The following is a 21,269-nucleotide window of genomic DNA, read 5'->3' as shown; positions in this document are numbered from 1 at the left end:
GAAAAAACTATAGCGCCAATTTTACAAGGTTGAAATATTGTAATTCCAAACATTTCTGTACAATTTTCTTTCTTTTTATTTATTTAAAAATGTCACTCTTTAAAGGTCCAGTGTTGGATTCAGGGAGTTCTGAGACAGAAAGTATTCACAACTAAATAAGCATCCATCTGTTTAGTCATTCGGCCTCAGTATAATTACATCCTGAACCAATTCTCTGCTCTCTGTGAAGATCCCTGTGTGGTAGAGTTCATCTTTAAACGCTGCGTAATCAATTGACGGATCCACGACTACTCCAAACAGTCAGTTTCTATCTACAGTAAGAAGAGTTTATTGTGTTTGAACCGTAAACAAATTAAACAATTGTAAAAATGAAACGACAAAAATATATCCACATAACTTGAACAAGACAAACCACATGGAGAGAAGTTTTAAGACCCACATGTGCGGTCTGAGTCTAGTCTAACTTGTCCAGCAGCTGGCGAATGTCCTCTTGGCCATGGTAAATCCTCTTCAGTCCTCTTGGAAGATAACGGCACGACGAAAGATTGAGGTAGGTGAGGGAAGTATTTTGATCGATGACGGACCTGAAAAAAGTCAAAGAAAAATTATTTCATACTCAAATGCAAAGGCCTGATTCCTGAGCAGTTCTACCGCATATACTCAGAGATCGTCTCTTAGTTTATTAGAATATTTAAAGCGTTCGAAAAGGAGACACCTACCTGAGGGCAGCTGGTGTGATTCGAGTCCCACTCAGATTGAGTGAACGCAGGGTGTCCGTCTCCGTTGCCCGAGCGAGGTGACTCATGGCCGACTCCAAATCCTCGACGGCGAAGATCTGATTTGCGATGTCCAGTTGCTGCATCGTTCGACCCCATTTTTGTGTCACCATGTGAATCCCTGGCTTCGGTGATGACAAACTGCCGCTGCTACTAAAATACTGTCCCCAGAACAGACACTCGAGCTCTGCCACATAGCAAAACAGGAAGAATGAAGCATTGATTAATAAATGGCTTCTGATGCAAATTCAGACCACTGACATTATAAATAGAGATGCACATTTGATGAAACATATACATAGAATTACTGTGTTTAAATGCGGAAAAAACATGTATGCATATTAAGGTCATTTAATTCAGCTTGGTTCCAATATTAGGTCCCATGTCATTTGAATTATTAGACCACATTATTGACCACAGTTAATCAATCTATGAGTCACTTGATTCCTACCGAGACAGGGTAATGTTACAAGACCAGTCGGGGTGATTCGTGAACCGCCTCGCAGGTCCAGCACCCGCAGCTTAGTGGACGCAAAAAGAACGTCCCACAGATCTTTGTCCGTCATGTAGGAGCAAGACGTGGTTGCAATGCAGAGCTCCTCCAACAACGGGAAGCCTGATGCCGAGTCGGCACCGCCGCGCATCATCTTATGCATAGGTCTGACATTCAGCATCCGGAAGGTCTGATAGGAAATGTAATGCAGTAATATAACGGTGAAACGTTACTGTAATGCAGTAATACAAAGCTGAAACGTTACTGTAATGCAGTAATACAACGGTGAAACGTTACTGTAATGCAGTAATACAACGGTGAAACGTTACTGTAATGCAGTAATACAACGGTGACACGTTACTGTAATGCAGTAATACAACGGTGACACGTTACTGTAATGCAGTAATACAACGGTGAAACGTTACTGTAATGCAGTAATACAACGGTGACACGTTACTGTAATGCAGTAATACAACGGTGACACGTTACTGTAATGCAGTAATACAACGGTGAAACGTTACTGTAATGCAGTAATACAACGGTGAAACGTTACTGTAATGCAGTAATACAACGGTGAAATGTTACTGTAATGCAGTAATACAACGGTGAAACGTTACTGTAATGCAGTAATACAACGGTGAAACATTAATGTAATGCAGTAATACAATGGTGAAACGTTACTGTAATGCAGTAATACAACGGTGAAACATTAATGTAATGCAGTAATACAACGGTGAAACGTTACTGTAATGCAGTAATACAATGGTGAAATGTTACTGTAATGCAGTAATACAACGGTGAAACGTTACTGTAATGCAGTAATACAACGGTGAAACGTTACTGTAATGCAGTAATACAAAGCTGAAACGTTACTGTAATGCAGTAATACAAAGGTGAAACGTTACTGTAATGCAGTAATACAAAGGTGAAACGTTACTGTAATGCAGTAATACAACGGTGAAACGTTACTGTAATGCAGTAATACAAAGCTGAAACGTTACTGTAATGCAGTAATACAACGGTGACACGTTACTGTAATGCAGTAATACAACGGTGAAACGTTACTGTAATGCAGTAATACAACGGTGAAACGTTACTGTAATGCAGTAATACAAAGCTGAAACGTTACTGTAATGCAGTAATACAATGGTGAAACGTTACTGTAATGCAGTAATACAACGGTGAAACGTTACTGTAATGCAGTAATACAAAGCTGAAACGTTACTGTAATGCAGTAATACAAAGCTGAAACGTTACTGTAATGCAGTAATACAAAGCTGAAACGTTACTGTAATGCAGTAATACAATAATGGAATAGGTTTGACAAACTCAGATTCGTTATACAGTAGTCCCTCGATATAATGCGGTTCATCTTCTGCGACTTCCGTGCTTCGCGGAGTTTTAATGCCATTTTTCAGAATTATTTTTGCACTTGAACGCGCCTTGAAACGGCGCAAGGACGAAGGGGCGCAGTCGGAGGAACTGTGAAATACGAGCGAGTCGCTATTAATCATTTCTCATGTGTTCAACCTCGTAGGTTGATCATTAAAATTAAATTCGTTATTTCGAAACGCTATCATGTTTATTTGTTAAGCGTTTGTTTTATAGCGCTCTTATTCTCTGTGTAAAAAGAGGCTTTTATTTTGTAGGAGCATAAACGTCACGTCCCTTTTGGGTTTCGTTTCTTCCTGTTGATACATGTAGCCGCTGCCGTTCCGCTGTGCTAAGCTATCCAATAAAGCAGCATGAGAGGCTAAAGACAGCACGAGTAGAATATTTGTCCTTTTGCACTCCAAGCGGCTCTTTCCTCGACCTGCACGCCTTAACATTATTAACAGGAAAACGTTTACTGTACGTACTATATATTTGTATTTCTCAAACAAATGTTTCGTTCTGAAAAGGTTTTGATCTTTGGTTTCATTCTATAATACTGAAACAATCTATGAAGATTAATTCCTGACTGTTAAACGTGTATAAAGTGTGTGGTGAGGGGTTTTACAGCCTTAAAACATTTATGTACATGTATAATAACTGTAAAAAAAATAATAAAGATGACTACATTGCGGATTTCACTTATTGCGGGTTGTTTTTGGAACGTAACCCCCGCGGAAAATGAGGGACTACTGTACAGCGATGTCGACATGCAGATGGGATAGCAAGATGCTAACAAGTTAGCTGCGTTTGTTGAACAGACAGAGAGAACATGCTTACATGTATTTATTGTTACCTTAAGTTTAGGACATGCTATCTGCAGTGCCTGAACGCAAACAGGGAGTTCGCCGCCTTTACTGTCGAGCCTGGTGCTGATCTCCAGCAGCTCCAAGTCAGGACAGCACCCCCTCTGGAAAAAACAAAAACAACACTGTGTGCACACAGTTCATCTGTGCTGTGTGTGAGGCACACGTCAATGACGTCTGAGTCCTTACACTCTTTAGGACCCTGCAATTAAGTCTTTAAAACAGCACACGGAGACAAAATGAGGACTAACAGAGACGGCAGTCAGAATTCTGTCGTTCTTGAGCCCATAAGTGAATAAAATGCTCTTGATCCTGCTCCCGTGATTTTCAAGGTAATCCAGGAGTCCCTCAACCTGGAACTAGAGCAGAAACAAGTTCGACATCAACGTGAAGCTATACATTTCAGAATAAGACAGAAGCCGTCTTCATGAAGTGCTGACTCAGCGAGACTGGACGTACCTCTGAACACTGCACATTGATGCTCTGCAGAGAAAGGCTGTGCAGCCCAAGGCTGTGGAAGGCGCTTGCCGTCAGGCCTGTGCAGTAGGAGAGCGTGAGGGAGTGCAGGTGAGGGCAGTGCTGCGTCACGACCTGAACGCCGCCGAAACATACGAAGGCACAGTCAACTAAAATGCTTTAGGTTGAAATCTTTAAGGAAAACAAACATTTGGACCTTGGAACGACCAGGAACTCAACGCATGAGGATCTCAGGAAAGGGAGGGGGACAGAGGGCAATACAGGTCTTATTATTGAACCATTATAAGACATCTAGTCTTGATAACTTGCCTCTACAACATAGCTAGCATTCTTTGTCCAGTGGCAGAGAGAGAAGTCTCGTAGCTGAGAGAATCTGAAAAAGAAGCACTACTCTGTTACTTCTCCATTTATTACTATGCTGAGAGATGGCAGCCTTATTAGCAGGGACACATCTACACACAAACTAAATCACAGCTCACGTGGCGAACCTCCTCATGCCCCTAATCATACAGACCTGTTCTGTGCCAGCCATGTAAACGTGTCCTTAATCTTCCTCTCAGTTTTGGGTAGCTGGGTTTTCCCTGGTGCAATCCAGCAGTGAGCTACGGTCACCTTGCGCCACAGGGCCGGACTGGAGGCAGCAGCGTTCCACAGACGACAAACTCTGCCCACCCTGCACCAAAAAGATGAATGAAAGAAAAAGATTTCATATTCAGTGTGGAATTGTTTATATTTGAAATAGCAGACATCCAGTTGTTTGATACTAAACATGCACCGATGTCCTTAATTTTGGGGGGGATCGACTATTCCTACATATTTTTTGTAGAATGTTTGACTTTTAGGAGCTTTTTTCCTGTAAGCTTTTGTGAGTTATTCTTTGTTTCTAACTTCTGCACAATCCCTACGCCTGAAAGGGATGATCTCGCACGCTGAATATGAGACGGGATTCCACTCGAGCCTTTTTGGATCCTCAGTCCATTTATTTTAAGTCAGGTGAAAACCTTCAAACAAACACAACACCAGTATAATATAAAATGCACACAACTCTTAGTCATATACAATACACCATAGATTTCAAGAAGCAAAACCATATTAAATACAAATTTAGCAAACCACGCATATATATATAACCAGTCTACACTCCTAAATAGACCAATCTGCACATAGAATGAATTTATAAAATCATTCGATACAATAATGAATTTATTTCAATACAGCATTTAATATTATAAGTCATTTTAACACATTTAGTTAAAAAATAATTAATTATTTCTATTTATCCATTTACTAAATATACTATAAATTATTTACCCATTTGCAACATTTATTTACTTTCCATTGTAACTTCAAAGCGTGCACATTTTAAGGAACAAATGCAGATTATTCTGTCAGTTTGAAATATCCAACAAATCATCAAAGCTGGCCAGATTAAAATGTATTTACTTTAGTCCGCTCGTATTGCATCGGCTTTTCGCTTTAGCCGCTCCCGGATCATAACAGGAAGCAGAGGGTGTGCGTCACTTAAATCCGTCCGACCGCACCCCAATCATACAGACGGTTCCGCCTGCTTCCTAGCGGAAACACCGAGTGATTGGCTGCTCGCCGCGACATTTTTAGATTATCAATTTTACATTGAAATAGTTACAAAGATGCTGCATTTGAGCATTTTTTCCCCGTTTTTTTGCACTACAAGAAAGAAAAGCTAAAACTGGTTTTGCTTGTTTTGTTAGTTTCTCCTGTAGATAGTCATTTTATTAACGACCTCAAAGCTTGTGATTTCCTTTTATTTGCATAATAAGAAGCTGAAAACAGGTCTGCAGAGTAACCGGCTGCACAAGTTTTGCTTGTTTTTTTATCAAATGAGATTGTGCTGTCAGTTATTTTAAAAATCAGTATCGGCCAAAATCCGAATCGACAGGTCAGGACTTTTTAAAAATCGGTGATCGGTCAGAAAATTGCAATCGATGCCCCCCCTAGATGATGCCATCAATATCATGCCACTTATTGATATTTAGAACGATGAGATATCTACAGTATATAAACAATTTAAGGCCAAGTTGTTTTTTGAAAATCACTGATTAATGATTTTATTTTATTTTATTGTTCAACTCATTGGAATAAAATGTGATTATTTGCCAGTGTCTTTGGACTCTTTGGACTCTTCAGGGCAACATCATCTATGACAATTATGGACAAAATGACCGCTGAAGAATTGTTTAAGTCAGGGGTGTCAAACTCATTTGACACCTCAAAGGGCCAGTTGTAAATGTAACATCGTGTAAATGTAACTAAATGTAACTAAAATGTAACTACTCCTTAACATGCTGCTAAATAACTATTTACTATGACATACTTAATTAAATTATAAATATTACATATGCAATTGCATAGTTCTAAAAATATATCGATACCTTACTGCTGTAAAAATATCCGCCGAGGTTATGTAATCGCCGGCGTCTGTCTGTAATTTGTTCTTCAATATCTCCATTGATTATTGACCGATATTTAGGGAATTTAACAGTCATGTAGGGGGGGGGGGGGCTCTATCTCACCACTGAATATCATCTGGGTCGGATCCAGAATGGAGTCAGCAACAAATATTTAATTTTAACATTTAAACCCCATTTACAGATTAGAAATCAGTTACAAATACACATCAACTCTGATTCACTTTTACTTTTCAGCATTTTAAGAGAACAAATGTCTGCACAAAGCTCATGCGGGCCACAAAGAATGACGTGGGGGGGCCACATTGGCCCCCGGGCCTTGAGTTTGACACATATGCTTTAAATGATCAGGTTACATCTCCACTGACAATACGCAGCATCTCACTCCGGTCTTGGTGTAAAACTCCGCGACACCGACACTGACGAATGCTTCTCACCTGCATAGAAACGGCACAGCACCATCCTGGACGACCACCAACTGAAAAATATTGATCAGCACCTCCTCAGGAAGATTCTGACCCCACCTGTGATCTGCCGTTTTCTCCTGCACAGATAGAGCAGCGTCCTCTTTACTACTGGAAGCTGGATTGTTTCCCGGCCCGGGTTCGGCACATGCAGACCTTTTTTTCTTAATTTGGACAGCTGTTGGTTTGCCTTTAGCGTGCCTTTTCTTCTTACGGCCCTTCTTTGGGCTCCAGACGGAGCCGTCATACTGAGAAGGAGGGCTGGATATGACGAGCAGCATGTCCTCCCCCTGCTGGACCGTGTAGCCGAGCTGAGCGGAGCGTGAGGCCCGGGCCTTTTTTTGCTTCTTGCTTTTCACCTTTGCAGGATTCCCAGTGGTCCTCTTCAGAGACATTTTCTTAGACTTCGGTCCATCTACTTCTTGACCTGATGTATTTGGTGCAGTGTCTTCTCTTCTTCCACTCATGCTTAAAGCCTCTGATTCAGGGGAATCCATCGTGTGCAGCTAACTAATCTCCAAAAACAGAACTTGGCTGATGAAGGTCAGGCCAACATCTGAAAAGAGAAAGAGATGAACATCAGGTTGTAATTTTGAACTCATACATTTCCTATTCGTGTCATTATGACTCAAAGCTGCAGATTTCTTGTTTTTGATATTCATTTTCGACAATGCACAAAAGGGCAGATTCTCATTGAAATTAGAGATAGAAGGGAGGCAGCCTTGTGCAATTAGCTTTTACCTGCACTGGTTTGGGTACAACAAACAAAAACAAGCTGATCAATCAGAGATTGCAGACCCTCGCCTCCAAGTGCCCTAGCTCGCAATGTTAAAGAATCCTTTAAAAAATTCTAGAATCTGGATCCAGATCCGGATCAACTTGTAATTACAGTCCTCAGTTCAGTAACGTCAAGTAATATTTTTGTCTCCTGCGTACTTCAAGACACATTCTGGACTCTTTTTCCCATCATGCCATTCGTGTCCCTCCCTCTTAAAGTGACGCTCCCATGTTACAGCACAGGCACAATTCCAGATGTAAAAACTAGAGACAATCAGAGATTGCAGACCCTCGCCTCCAAAAGACTATTGGATCTTGTGAGACAGTAAACAGGGCTTCTGGATCAGAGGGGCCAAACCTGCTCTAGCTCGCTGCTCCGGAACGTACTACAAGACTCCTTCTGGACTCTTTTTCCCATCATGCCATTCGTGTCCCTCCCTCTTAAAGTGGCAGTTTACAGCAGAGGCACAATTCCAGATGTAAAAATAATTCTAGAATCTGGATCCAGATCCAGATCAACGCCATTCTCGGGGAGGACCGAGCCATGGACAGAACCTTGCTTGTGCAAAAATTTCAAGTCGATTGGGACAAACATACAAACACACAAACACACCCAATTGCAATACCCTCGCTTCCGCTTCGGCGAGGGTAAAAACCTGCAGATGATGAATTCTGGTGAGTTACTGCTTTTTAAATCAATCAAATGAGTTATATTTACAAATGTATGTTTTATTTTATCAACGTTGGGGGGGGGGGGGGGGTTCTCAAGCGTATTTTAAACAGATATATTATTATTATTATTATTATTATTATTATTGCAATTGACTTTCTGTCTCGGAGCTGCGTAATATCCTCGATTATCCACCCCAGTCGGGGCGACTATTTCATGCAGACACCATTTCTGTTACACACACACAAGATGTGAAGTTGAAGATTAGCAATGGCAGCGTTTTGTTAGCTATCGTTGATGAAGAGCGTTATGCTACGTTATGTTCCGAAAACAAAACGCAGCAGCCCGAGAGAAAATATCGGACTAATACTTCTGCCTCGTAAGGAGCAAATACGCGATTACTATTATCAGCAGTCACTTTATAAGATACAATAAAAAGGTCTTCGTTTGATTACCTTGGACGCTACTTCACTAAAACCACAGGAAGAACTTCCTCAGTATACCCACAATGCATTTCGCAGTCCCTCCATGGTTGGTTTAGTCCTCGTCAACACCCCGCCTTCCCCAACGACCATCCAATCAGTGACAAAGACGGGTTGTGTCGTCACGATTAGGAGAGCGTCAGATCCCACGCTCTACAATCCGTAAGATTTTGCTTTTTACAACGTACTTTGTGTGCTTTCAGTTTGGAAACTCCGTTTGAGTTCCGCAGGATGACGTAGTTTGCTTCTGCTGGGGACGTAGAGAAGAATCGCCTCCGTTTCGTCTGCTATAAAAGATGCTAATATTAGCGTGTGGAGTAGCTGCAGCATTAGCATTAGCTCGTGTGGTGTTTTTACGTTTACATACTGTAACATGCTGTTCGTGTTTAGGGAGTGGTTGCGCGCCGCATCATAATGTTGTGGTGAAGAAAGGAAAGACTGATCAGTTCATTTGTACAGCTAATGTGCAGGGTTCGAGGGGTTCGCTTCATTTCCCCACCGCGACACGCACGCACGCACACACACACACACACACACTTCCATGAAGTTGCAAAAAAGTTTCAGGAGTGCATTCGTCATGAATGATGCAATCCAAAACATCTGAAATACTCAATTGTGTTATAATGAAAAACTGTCAGATTTAATTTTAGAGAGACTTTTAAAAAAGTATTTTCTTCTTTACAATGTACTTGAACAACTTTGTTAGCTATTTAGTACGAACTGCATTATTTTGCCTTTTTTTTGGTCGGGGAGGAAGGTAGTTTCTCTTCGCAGAGCTCCAGTATCGTGTCTTTGTGGGTGCAAATACCAAGCGGAGGGATTTTCTTCTTTATAATAATACATGAGAAATAAATATATTTGTTGTTAGTGCCTTGACTCGGTCTTCCTCAGCACGGAATGTGGAGAACGGCTCCACAGAATAGACGATTGAACTGTTCAGATTCACGTATTCGGTTCCAGCTGTGCATTTGGCGTGATTACACGCCGATGGCGGCGAAGCGTCGCGTCTCTTCCTGCCAACGCGGGTTCATTCCCGTCGATGTGGGATTTTCACCGTGTGTTTCTCTCTCAAAACAGGATGCGATGGAGGCGTGTGAAGATTTCTCTCTTTGTGGAAGCGTGGCTGTATCTGATACTAATCTAAGTATGTCAAAATCATTTTAAGGGAAAGTTGTAATAAATAAAGCTGCTAAGAAGATGAGATGAGCTATCCCTCCGTCAAACGACTTGATTGCTAATCAGCTGTCTCTGTGTTTGTTTTTATATTATACTTATACATTTTACTTGATCTGCTCATCCATATCAATTCGTTTTATTAAATAATCGTAGCCTCGTCTTTTTCCTGAGCACTGCTTTTGCTCTCATTTATTGACATCTCTGCTTTTCAGGAGATGACTACTATTGGAAATTGGTCGCGGACTTCACTGGTCCTCAGTCGGGGGAAGGATTGGAGCTTGAGAAGGCGCCCTGCAAAAACAGATGCTTGATTCAAGTCGGACTTCTAAGAGAGGAAAATCATTTTCCATGGTCCGCCATTATAGAATGGCTGAAGAAAATGTTTCCCAGTCATCGTTCAGCCGACTTCCGTCGTTTGATTGAAAGAGGCATCGCGGCTACGTTGAGTCTGGGAAGCGACGCGCGGCTGACCTTCCTGGAATCGGATGCCAACTTTAACTTTGTTGGGCCAATCTGTGACAGCATTGGAGTTGAACGACAACACCTTCTGGAACTTAAGGATTTCACAGAGCGAGCGCAATCGATCGAGGTCACAAACGCATTGATCCTCGAGTTGAGTTACTTCATCGCCAGGGAGAAAATTGCACCGATCATGCTCGTGACTTGGCTGAGAAACTTCAATCTGGAATTTTGCAAGAATGGGAATGTTCAAAGGGCTTTTCAAGAACTCAAACCCAGGATCAAGAAGTTAAAAATACACTGCCACAGCTATGAAACAAGGAGCCAAAGGAGGAATGCGGTGATGGAAAATCTGCTGCAGAGTCCGTTTGAACTGGTGCCGGAGAAAAGGCCAAAAGTTCTTGCGAGGAAGCGCTTTAAAAGAGATGACGCATTAAATAGTGACAAGATTCAAATCAAAGAGGAATGCGAGAGCTATGAAATCATGCAGGATGAAGGATCCGAGTTGAACCTTGGTGTCAAAAGTGAAGTGGATTTGGATCCGTCTAACAGTGGAGGCGAGACATCCTCCGACAAAGGGGACGCCCTGACGCTGCTTGACATCGCCATGCTGTCCGTCCAAAAGCTATCGGTTATGTACGGTGGGAAAACGGACGCCTGCAAGCGGATCTCCTTCGACCTGCTCAGAAACCAGTACATCCTGACGTGTAAGGAGCATCCAGCCATGGTCGAGTTCGAGAAGCAACTGCAGTCCCTCCCCGAAGACGTTTCACTCGCCTCTCCTGTGATGTTTCTGAACCACAACGCCAACTTCCTCGTCGACGTGCACGACGCCATCGAGCAGCAGATCATGAGCTTCGAAAAGGAGATCGTGTTCTCGACGGGCGAAAAACTCGGCCGGGACAAGCTTCCGAAGTTTCGGAACTTTGTGAACCTGTCGGAGAGCGCCACTTCACGCTACATCCGCATGGCCTGCGACGTCTTGAGCCCCAGAAACCCCGACGCGCACAACTACAGGAAGCACTGGGTCGCGTTCTGCGAGGAAAAGAACAACCCGTCCAAACTCTCCGTGAATGAGTCGAACCGCTTCAGCAACTATTTTGAAGTCGCGGCGGGTTTGATTCACCACCACAAAGAAATCTCGCTCTTCTTGTCCGACCTGCTGTCGCTGACCAACGACGACTGCCCCAACGTCATTCTGGAGAGCGTCGCCGCCGACGCCGACGACGCCGTGATACAGAGCCTCGTTTGCGTCCTGGCCGTCGTTTACTGCAAAATCCTCGGTCCTTATTGGCAGCTCCTGAGAAGCGAAGGAAAGTACGCGCACTTCGGGAAGTACATCCTCTGCCTCTACCAGAGGTTCCTCGATTGGTCCAAAAATTCTGCGACAATGCTGGAGCCGGAAGAGGACGCCAATCTCTTCCTGCAGGCGCCGCTGCAGGAGAAGATCTTTGAGGGGGTGTTTCAGTACTGTGGCCAGTGGCACACAAACAGGGACCTCATCAGGGCTAGCCTGAAGAGGACGCTGAAGGTTATTGCTGCAGTCACTGAAGAACACCTGAAGGATTTCCTCCCAGGGGGGACGTTTTCTCATGTCCCCTCACCAGACCTGAGTTCACAAATGGCAAACTGCACCTTTTCTGTCTTGATGGGAGAGTATCCCTTCGGCCACGCCTACCCGTATGAGAAGAAGAGGCCTGACAAGTCCTGCTTCTCACTCAAGGACATTCCTGCCGTGGATAGTTCCGGGGAAGACGAGGATCAAAGCGGTTCAGCTGATGGCGGCTCGGATGAATCTTTCGCTCGGCGAGCCGTGAAGAAAGGTTGCAAAACGAAAAGAGAGTTGGCAGAAAGGGAGCTGCAACGTCTGCGTCTGCATCTGGAGCAGAACATGGATCGGGATTACGTAATGAAAACGGTGAGCAGAAACGGAGGCCCGTGCAAAACCCAGCAGGACGTCGACAAAATGCTGCTGCGCTTCGACGGGAAGAGCCGAGCTGTGAGGTGGGAGTCCCTCCGTTGTGAGATACTTTACCAGAAAATGATTCTGAACAACAGCGACCCCAACTTGGATTGCGATTTACTCGACGGCAAACTCTTGGCGCTGAAGCTGAAGCTGGCGCTCCCTCGAGTGAAGCCGGGCTACTCTCTCGTTTGGTCGCCCCGCCAGACGACAAAAGCAAAGCCTGCGCCCCAGGATCCGACGGAGGCGTCGAGCTGACCGGAGAGAAAACGTTTCATTGCAGCAGAATCAAAAAAGCTTGATAGAGGGACAGATTTGGAATGGGAATGAAAATGAATTACGTGTGACTTTTTCCCATGATTCACTGGTTTTACCGTACAACCCTTTATACATAAAAGATTGTAATCCATGCAGGTAATAATTATCACGGAAGAAAATGCAAGTGCCACGGAGCAAAGACAGCTTTTAACATGTTGCTATGTATTTTGTTTACCCGTTTGTTAGCATATTAAGCTAATGTGCAGACATTGAGTCGCAAGAGTTCAGTTTTACAACCATAAATTAATTCTGAATAAAACTGAAACTTGATGGACCTCACGTTCACGTGGTTATTGAAAAGTTTTCCAAATACTTTATGTATAAATACCAGAAACAAACGCACCTTAAATAGTCCCATCGCCTAAATGAACATCAGCCATTTGGTCCGGTGTTAAAGTATAGGTGTGTTATTCAGCTTTTCTGTTCCATACTCCTCATCGCAGAACACGTATGTGCAGCTACAAAGCCAGATTTGTAATAAAAATTGCAGCCAATGGAAATCCAAGATTTGTTCACATTTTTTTTAAATGTGAAATCAATGTCAAAAGTGATTCAGTGTAATCGTGTGAATCAGATTTTGATAAGGGCAAATAGTGACCTTTACACTTAGAGGTCTGCTCTAGAAAAGAGAGGAATGAAGGTGAGTACACAGAGTACATGTGTGTAAATGAGAAGGTCCCAGAGGGAACAGTGAAGTTACAAGGAATAGGAGGTCGAGGACTTCAGGTACCTCGGGTCAACAGAGCAGAGTGATGGAGAGAATGTGGAAAGGAGGTGAAGAATCGTGTGCAGGCAGGCTGGAACGGGTGGAGGAAAGTATCAGGTGTGCTCTGTGATAGGACGAAGGGACAGGTCTACAAGACAGTGGTGAGGACAGCCATGATGGACGGCTCAGAGACAGTGGTGAGGACAGCCATGATGGACGGCTTAGAGACAGTGGTGAGGACAGCCTTGATGGACGGCTTAGAGACAGTGGTGAGGACAGCCTTGATGGACGGCTTAGAGACGGTGTCTCTGAGGAAAAGACAGGAGGCGGAGCTAGAAGTGGAGGAGATGAAGATGCTGAGGTTCTCCTTGGGAGTGACCAGGTTGGACAGGATTAGACATGAGACAATAAGAGGGACTATTAGATATTTTATTTTTCAGTAATGCATGCACGCTTCTTTATTTCTATATGCATTGTGGTGAACACACACATATATTAATTACATATAAATCATGACACGTGGTTAACTGGTAGATGGTAGGAATAAGTTAGGGCCTATCCCAGGAGGAGGGTGCAAACGGCCACGATAAAGATCATCACCGTAGGACATCCGGGACGCTCCTACAGAATCCCGCGTCTGCCGATGAGTCCAGCGCCGTATTTCCTTTCCAGCTTTGTAATTACTGGAAAGAATCAGTAAACGTGATTGGTTTTATAATCCTGACTCATTATTGACCTCTAATACGAGGTAGAAGAACCAAGGGGGGACAGGGACACATCTAACAGGACAGTGAAGGTTAGACGTTTTGGAGACAAGGTCAGAGAGGACAGACTTCGATGGTTTGGACATGTCCAGAGGAGAGACAGGGACTATATCGGTAGAAGGATGCTGAGGATGGAACTGCCAGGGAACAGGACTAGAGGACGACCCAGGAGAAGAGACATGGACGTAGTGAGGGAGGACATGCGAGTGGCTGGTGTTGGGGAGGACGATGCAAAGGACAGGGCTAGAGGACGACCCAGGAGAGGAGGCATGGACGTAGTGACGATGCAAAGGACAGGGTGAAGTGGAGAACGTTGATTTGCTGTGGCGACCCCTCAGGGGACAAACCAAAAGTACAGTAGTGGTGACGGGTGGACATCTTTGTCCACTTGAACGATCAAGGATGTAATTTTTTGAAGGGTTAAGGAAAACCTTCCCTTAAATGTCTTCTTGGTCTACCGCCCGCATAAATTGTCATCGGTAATGAAACCGAACGCCACCCATCCTCCACTGGGGAGGCGTTCGTGGCTGTGGTGCCTCCCAAGTTTTAAAACAACGCAACCGCTACTGCGCGTCAGAATGAGACCGAGCCCGTCTCTGTCCCGGCTGCGTCTCATACGGTTGGACATACGTGACATTTTTAGACTGTGACGCGCATTTCGCGTGACGCGACGTGTCGCGGCGCCCCATTTAACAGCGGCTCGGGATCTTTACGAGGGGCACCTGAAGGCAACTGAAGGGGCGGGGCCCTCGCGTCACCACCACCGCCATTCTTCGGGTTGAGAGTACAAGCGTTGCGTTTGGGCCATCGGTGAAGGGTTCCTCCTCCGCGTTTCCGTTGTCTCTGCGTCCGGCCGCGGCGTCGCCATGTCCGGTGAGCGGCGGAGGAGCGCGGCGGCGACCCACGGGCTGATCGCGCTGTTCGCCATGGGATCGTGGGTTTCCGTCAACAGCCTGTGGGTCGAGCTCCCGGTGGTCGTGAACGCGCTGCCCGAAGGTCAGTCACTCAGCAGCGGGCTTTAGCCGTTCCGGGTCACGTAGCTAGCAGCTAGCGGGCGTTAGCTAAATGCACATTAAAGTTCAGGTGAAATTGTTTCATTCATCGTTTTTCTACTTGAGTACATTTCAAAGAGAAAGTTGCGTCTCGTTGTAACGGCTTACATATTCAGTGTTTGCTGGGTCAAAGGTCAAAGAGGTGAAAAATGTGATGCACATATAAATACATCTAGACTGGGACCGGGGCGCTCTCTATGGATCACCGATTGAAAGTCACCAGATTCTGGAGGGATCAATGGACTTTCCTTGGGAAGGACCAGCATCTCTGGTGATCATCAGATCACTTAGGAATTTGAAGCTGGAGATACCACCATTGATGTGGATGGGGGGGGGAGGGGGGACTGGACTGGACCTCGACCTGTAGGGCGACTCGTCATCGTTGTGTTTGGTGAGGCCAGCCGCCATCTTGCTCTCTACAGATAGAGCGGGTGTAGCAGGAGCTGAGTGCAGGAGTGCGTTCACGAGGCGCGGGCCGAGGACGCAGCCTTGTGGGACGCCGGCGCTCAGGCGGTGAAGATGTCCGGCTTGTCCTCCAGAATAACGAATAAAACTGCGTGAGGGAAGCCGTAGCAACACGTCGATAACGATCGTTTTTGTACTTTCTACTTAAAACGTAAACGAGTACCACGCTCTCGTGTCGCGCCTATATTTGTGTTTTTATACGCTCCTTTGCCCCCCCCCCCCCCCCGATGGCTGATTGGCTTTCGTTCTTTCAGGATGGAACCTGCCCGCCTACCTCTCGGTGCTGATCGCGTTCGGGAACCTTGGAGCCATCGCGGTGACCGTCACGCACCGCTGTGCCCCGGGACGTCTGAACGATCGCCTCGTCATCCACGCCATCCAGCTGCTGGCGGCGGCGGCGGCCGCTCTCCTGGCGCTCTTCTGGTCGCGCACCGTCACGATAGCTGGGGAGGAGCGGTCGCTGGCGTTCCTGCTCCTCGCCTTCGTGTTGTCTTTGGTTTGCTGCACGTCCAACGTCACCTTCCTGCCCTTCATGTTCCGCTACCCGTCTCGCTACGTCCGGACCTTCTTCATCGGTCAGGGCCTCAGCTCCTTGTTCCCGTGCGTCGTGGCGTTGGGGCAAGGTGTCGGCAAGCTGGAGTGTAAAAGCGTGAACGGCACGGAGCGGCCCGAGTATTTCCAGGAGAACTTTCCTGCACAGAACTTCTTTTGGTTTTTGTGCGCCATGCTGGTTGTGTCCGCTCTGAGTTTCTGGGCGTTGGTGCGGCGGCAAAGCGAGTCGCAGGCAAACGCACCGGCGCGAGGCTCGGACGACGCGGCGACGGATAAAGGCCGAGAGGAAACGCACCCGCTACGTAACGGAGGAATGCCGCGGCTAGAGGAGCAGCCGCCGCAGGGGGGGCAACCGCCGCTGGGGGAGCAGCCGCGGCTAGAGGAGCAGCCGCTGCAGGGGGGGCAACCGCCGCTGGGGGAGCAGCCGCGGCTAGAGGAGCAGCCGCCGCAGGGGGAGCAGCCGCGGCTAGAGGAGCAGCCGCCGCTGGGGGAGCAGCCGCGGCTAGAGGAGCAGCCGCCGCTAGGGGAACAGCCGCCGCCGCAGGGGGGGCAGCCGCCGCCTCCTCAGACATTCTGGACCCGGAGGAACATCTACCTGCTGCTGCTGCTCGCCGTCTCCAACGGCCTCACCAACGGGGTCCTGCCCTCGGTGCAGAGCTTCACCTGCTTGCCCTACGGCGCCGTGACCTTTCACCTCTCCGTGGTCCTCGGTAACATCGCCAACCCCCTGGCCTGCTTCCTGGCCATGTTTGTCATCCTGAGGTGAGGGGAACGGGTCAGCAGGACTTCCTCTGCCGTTGGGCATGATTCTCTTCCCGTGGTTGAAGTGGAGCTGCCGTTTTGTCCTCAGGTCCTCCGCCGGTCTGGGCGTCTTGTCTTTGGGAGGCGGGGCCTTCGCTGCGTATCTGTTGGTATTGGCTGCAGCCAGTCCCTGCCCTCCGCTGCGTGGGAGCACTGCAGGTGTGGCTCTAGTGGTGAGTATTGGTGGCTGACGTTTTCCTAGTTTCTGTTGATGTATCACTGTTAGAATATTTGTTCAGGTCCTAACCGAGCTCCTGAAGTCACGGTGACGCACGCAGAGCGGCCAAGCGCTGCGGCCGTCATGCAGTCCCGACGTTTTAATTTGTCTCTAAACTAACCTGAGAGAAGCGTCAGTGTTGATCCTGCTGGACCGCAAAGAGCGGAAGCTGTCCTGTTGCAGCTGTGAGAGTGTGTGTGGGGGGGGGGGACAGACAGACAGACATCAGGAACAATGGCCGGCCCGCTGACTCGGACCCGACGGATCATCGGATATTTATGCCACTACAGCTGTAACCGAACCACCAAGGAGTTCCAGCTGATCGCGTCGCTAAACCGCCAGAGACTCATGATTATAAAGAGGAATTACTGATACGGAAGCCGGGGACAGAGAAGGTTAGACGTTTTGGAGACAAGGTCCGAGAGACCAGACTTTGATGGTTTGGACATGTCCAGAGGAGAGACGGGGACTATATCGGTAGAAGGATGCTGAGGATGGAACTGCCAGAGAACAGGGCTAGAGGACGACCCAGGAGAAGAGACATGGACGTAGTGAGGGAGGACATGAGAGTGGCTGGTGTTGGGGAGGACGATGCAAAGGACAGGGTGGAGTGGAGAATGTTGATTTGCTGCGGCGACGCCTCACGGGACAAGCTGAAAGTACAGTAGTAGTAGTAGCAGTATTAATATAGTATTAGTACTGATTAGGGTCGATGAATAATTCACTTTTTATTTCCTGCTGAGATGTTTAGATATCTTCTTCTGTTCTATCCATATTGTCATGGGTTCCATTGCAGCTATTAGCTAGCAGGTCAGCCTCTGAGCTAACCCCAGCTAGCTAGTCATTAACAGAGGGTCACGGGCACCTCGTCTTCGGACCCGGTTAAGACCCGGTGGTGACTCTCTCAGCTGTTTACGCAGCACTGTGTGTAAAATCAAGCAAGCAAAAAATAAAAAAAGGCCGATATATACAGTATATTGGAAATCACTGCAAGAGTATACAGGCAGAATGATTTATGGCTTTGACCTTTCGTTGACCTTATATTGAACTTGTGTAAGCAATCCAGTTCCACAAGATTTTTTATGCATATCAATGAAAATGAGAAATATAAAACAGCCCAAGACATTGAATTTTAGCAGAATTAAAGTTTATTGAGCTGATAAGTTGTTTCTGTAAATGCTCAAACAGTGGAGCTCACTTGAAGTACTGTTTGACCACAATCCATTACCCTGACATATTTACGAGGGTTCAGATCAAATGGTGAATAAAGCAGAACAGAAGTTTAATTTGACGCATGAATATTTCGTGGTTGTTGCTGAAATCCCAGGCTGGTGCAGGCATCCTCAGAACCCGCAGCCAGCAGGGTTACGCTTCCGTCTGTTAAAAGACAAGGGACAGGATTTCATCTCCAGCATCATCACTGTCCTCTGTTCATGGACTCTCCTCCAATGGACCTGAGACATTTGTCTCAGTCCCTTCATTGAATTGGACATGCCTTCCAGGAGACGTCTGACGTTTCTTGTGCAGCAACTGGATGGCCGTTGCTCATTGGCTCCTCCAGCTCCTGGACCCGTCAACGAATTGTTACCATTTATTGTCGGAGTCAGGATTTAACATTTTGACAAAACCCTCAAAGCGAATGAAATGATTCTGAGTGACGTTCTTACTTCAGAGGATCTTTGAGTTTATCATTTCAATACATTTTCAGGTTCTCTTTTGAATCTGCTTTCAGGACCAGGCTTTGACCTGCCTCTGTCCCCCCCCCCCCCCCCCCCTGCAGGTCGTCTCCTGGATTCTGTTTACCGGGCTGTTCTCCTACCTGAAGGTGGTGATCGGGACTTTGCTTCACGAGGCCGGGCGCTCTGCCCTGCTGTGGTGCGGCATCGCCATCCAGGCCGGCTCGCTGATCGGCGCCCTCGCCATGTTCCCTCTGGTCAACATCTACCGCGTGTTTACTCAGGGTCAGGCCTGCGTGGACGGCTGCCTGGAACAGTAGCGAGCGTGAAGCGGCACGTCTGGTTTGACCTCCTCCATCCCGTCACCGGTGGAGCGTCCGCTCCCGATTCGGAGGAAGTAAAAAGCATTCCCACACAATGGGGCTACTGCGCTGCTACGTTAGCCCAGGGGACATAGCACACGTAGCATGCTATGCTGCTTTAATGGGGCTGCTGTGCTGCTACATTAGCCCAGGGGACGTAGCACACACGTAGCATGCTGCTGTGCTGCTACATTAGCCCAGGGGACGTAGCACACACGTAGCATGCTGCTGTGCTGCTACATTAGCCCAGGGGACGTAGCACACGTAGCATGCTGCTTTAATGGGGCTGCTGTGCTGCTACATTAGCCCAGGGGACGTAGCACACATAGCATGCTGCTACATTAGCCCAGGGAACGTAGCACACGTAGCATGCTATGCTGCTTTAATGGGGCTGTTGAGCTGCTACATTAGCCCAGGGGACGTAGCACACGTAGCATGCTGCTTTAATGGGGCTGCTGTGCTGCTACATTAGCCCAGGGAACGTAGCACACGTAGCATGCTATGCTGCTTTAATGGGGCTGTTGAGCTGCTACATTAGCCCAGGGGACGTAGCACACGTAGCATGCTGCTTTAATGGGGCTGCTGTGCTGCTACATTAGCCCAGGGGACGTAGCACACGTAGCATGCTGCTATGCTGCTTTAATACCACGTGCTCTCTGCTGTGTTTTCTAATGAAGGGCGTTTACTGGAACAATGAACGAATTATTTGTGTTCCGCTTCTGGATCTCTTCATTCCCTTTTGCTATTTCAGTAATGTGTTTCCAAATGTCTTTCTGCCCTTCTTGACGACGCCTCTCTTCTTTATTCACTCTTTTGCCTTCCTTCCTGATGTCCTCTCAAACATTGTTCTGCTGATTCCGTGGTTTATCCGTCCCATCATGGGGACTCGTTATCAGTTACTGCTCACGCGGCACACTGTGATTTTCACCCTGTAACTTTAAAGGGTTCATAATTACGGGGAGTGAGTTTCATCCTCTTCTCTGCCTGGAGAACATCTTCAGGTTCGTGTCTGAAGGAAGTGACGATTCTCTCCAGTATAATCAGGCCTCATTGCCTTCAGGGCGAAGCCATGAGCTGCAAACTGCTGAATATTTGATGGTGTCTTTGAGCTACTAATGATGTGTATCATTGCTGTGTACTAATACCTTGTAGGTTATTCTATTGTTCATCCATGCTGCTGCGAGGGCTCCGAGTTAAAGCCTCTACCTCTGGTTTGTTTTAACTCTTATCTAACGGTAATCTGTTAATGTTTCTCATGGACTGATGAATGAATGAGTGTTGCGTTTGGCGTTTATCACTGGACTTCCTTTCTGTTCTGGAGCCTTTTCTGTGGCAGAGCGACAGTGTTGGGGGGGGGGGGGGGGGGGGGGGGGGGGCAGCGGCAGAAAAGATCCAAAACCACCATCAGGTCCTTGTCCTTCGTCCGACGTCCACTCCTCCACGGGGACACCACAAATCAGCTATAGAGAAAAGTGTGTTATTTAAAAGAGAGGAGTGGAAACACCCCCCCCCCCCCCCAACCACCCGCTGTTCCCATGATCCCCTTAAGCGGAATAAAGGAATTATGTTGAATAGTGAATGCTTGTTCAGAAAAGGAAGCCGCATCATGTGATGTTTATTGTTGCCGCTGACGATGAAGGGATTTCAAGTTGAAACAGTGATCAGTTAACCAGACCTGTAACACGAGCACACACACACACACACACGCGTGCACGTTCCGAGCAGGGTTTAATCCATCGCGCAGCCCACTGCACAGGACTTTGGTTTATTCTCTCGCCGGAACACAACAGGTGAGTATCAGCAGGGACGAGGGCCGTCTCCCGTCTTTAGACTTTACTCGTTTGAAGTTTTTGTACAACAGGACGAGGATTTTCACTACTTGTTAGCTACTAGTGATTTTTATTTCATTTCTAATGGTTCTAGTGCATTCCGATA

At 46.7% G+C, this 21,269-nt stretch overlaps 3 protein-coding genes across 4 annotated transcripts; 2 read left to right on the top strand and 1 right to left on the bottom strand.

Moving 5' to 3' along the window:
* Positions 1-98: 98 nt before the first annotated feature.
* Positions 99-8,831, bottom strand: fbxl6 (F-box and leucine-rich repeat protein 6). 2 transcript variants are annotated; one of them, XM_068747327.1, is made up of 11 exons: positions 8,797-8,812; positions 8,285-8,327; positions 6,868-7,450; positions 4,498-4,656; positions 4,293-4,356; positions 3,966-4,097; positions 3,758-3,865; positions 3,497-3,610; positions 1,228-1,459; positions 720-963; positions 99-584 (listed from the first exon to the last, which is right to left on the bottom strand). In XM_068747327.1, exons 3-11 carry the CDS (start codon positions 7,389-7,391, stop codon positions 455-457), a joined length of 1,707 nt encoding a protein of 568 aa, XP_068603428.1. In that variant the 5' UTR covers positions 7,392-7,450; positions 8,285-8,327; positions 8,797-8,812; the 3' UTR covers positions 99-454. The 2 variants fall into 2 exon arrangements, with proteins under 2 accessions (XP_068603428.1, XP_068603429.1); XM_068747328.1 differs by lacking the exon at positions 8,285-8,327 and having other exon boundaries at positions 8,797-8,831.
* LOC137903477 (uncharacterized) lies at positions 8,337-13,203 on the top strand. The gene is made up of 2 exons (XM_068747627.1): positions 8,337-8,346; positions 10,212-13,203. Exons 1-2 carry the CDS (start codon positions 8,337-8,339, stop codon positions 12,677-12,679), a joined length of 2,478 nt encoding a protein of 825 aa, XP_068603728.1. The 3' UTR covers positions 12,680-13,203.
* Positions 13,204-15,102: 1,899 nt separating this feature from the next.
* On the top strand, positions 15,103-19,376 carry slc52a2 (solute carrier family 52 member 2). The gene is made up of 5 exons (XM_068747146.1): positions 15,103-15,205; positions 15,981-16,643; positions 16,848-17,040; positions 17,129-17,252; positions 19,077-19,376. The coding sequence occupies exons 1-5, from the start codon at positions 15,136-15,138 to the stop codon at positions 19,290-19,292; spliced, it is 1,266 nt and encodes a 421-aa protein (XP_068603247.1). The 5' UTR covers positions 15,103-15,135; the 3' UTR covers positions 19,293-19,376.
* Positions 19,377-21,269: the final 1,893 nt, after the last annotated feature.

The sequence above is a fragment of the Brachionichthys hirsutus genome, chromosome 13 (assembly GCF_040956055.1).
Source record: "Brachionichthys hirsutus isolate HB-005 chromosome 13, CSIRO-AGI_Bhir_v1, whole genome shotgun sequence".
NCBI classification, from domain to species: domain Eukaryota; kingdom Metazoa; phylum Chordata; class Actinopteri; order Lophiiformes; family Brachionichthyidae; genus Brachionichthys; species Brachionichthys hirsutus.
Note: the sequence above shows the minus strand (reverse complement) of the source record. Positions and strands in the feature narration are given on the sequence as shown.

Bases quoted from the DNA above. Each gene is read 5' to 3' on its own strand.
- fbxl6 (XM_068747328.1), bottom strand. From the start codon at position 7,391: ATGGATTCCCCTGAATCAGAGGCTTTAAGCATGAGTGGAAGAAGAGAA. The intron at 3,866-3,965 runs GTACGTCCAGTC...TTTCTGCTCTAG, and splicing joins TCAATGTGCAGTGTTCAGAG to TTCCAGGTTGAGGGACTCCT. The intron at 3,611-3,757 runs GTTAGTCCTCAT...TGTTTTTTCCAG, and splicing joins GAATTCTGACTGCCGTCTCT to AGGGGGTGCTGTCCTGACTT.
- slc52a2 (XM_068747146.1), top strand. From the start codon at position 15,136: ATGGGATCGTGGGTTTCCGTCAACAGCCTGTGGGTCGAGCTCCCGGTG. The intron at 16,644-16,847 runs AGCAGCCGCGGC...CGCCTCCTCAGA, and splicing joins GGGGCAACCGCCGCTGGGGG to CATTCTGGACCCGGAGGAAC. The intron at 17,041-17,128 runs GTGAGGGGAACG...TTTTGTCCTCAG, and splicing joins GCCATGTTTGTCATCCTGAG to GTCCTCCGCCGGTCTGGGCG.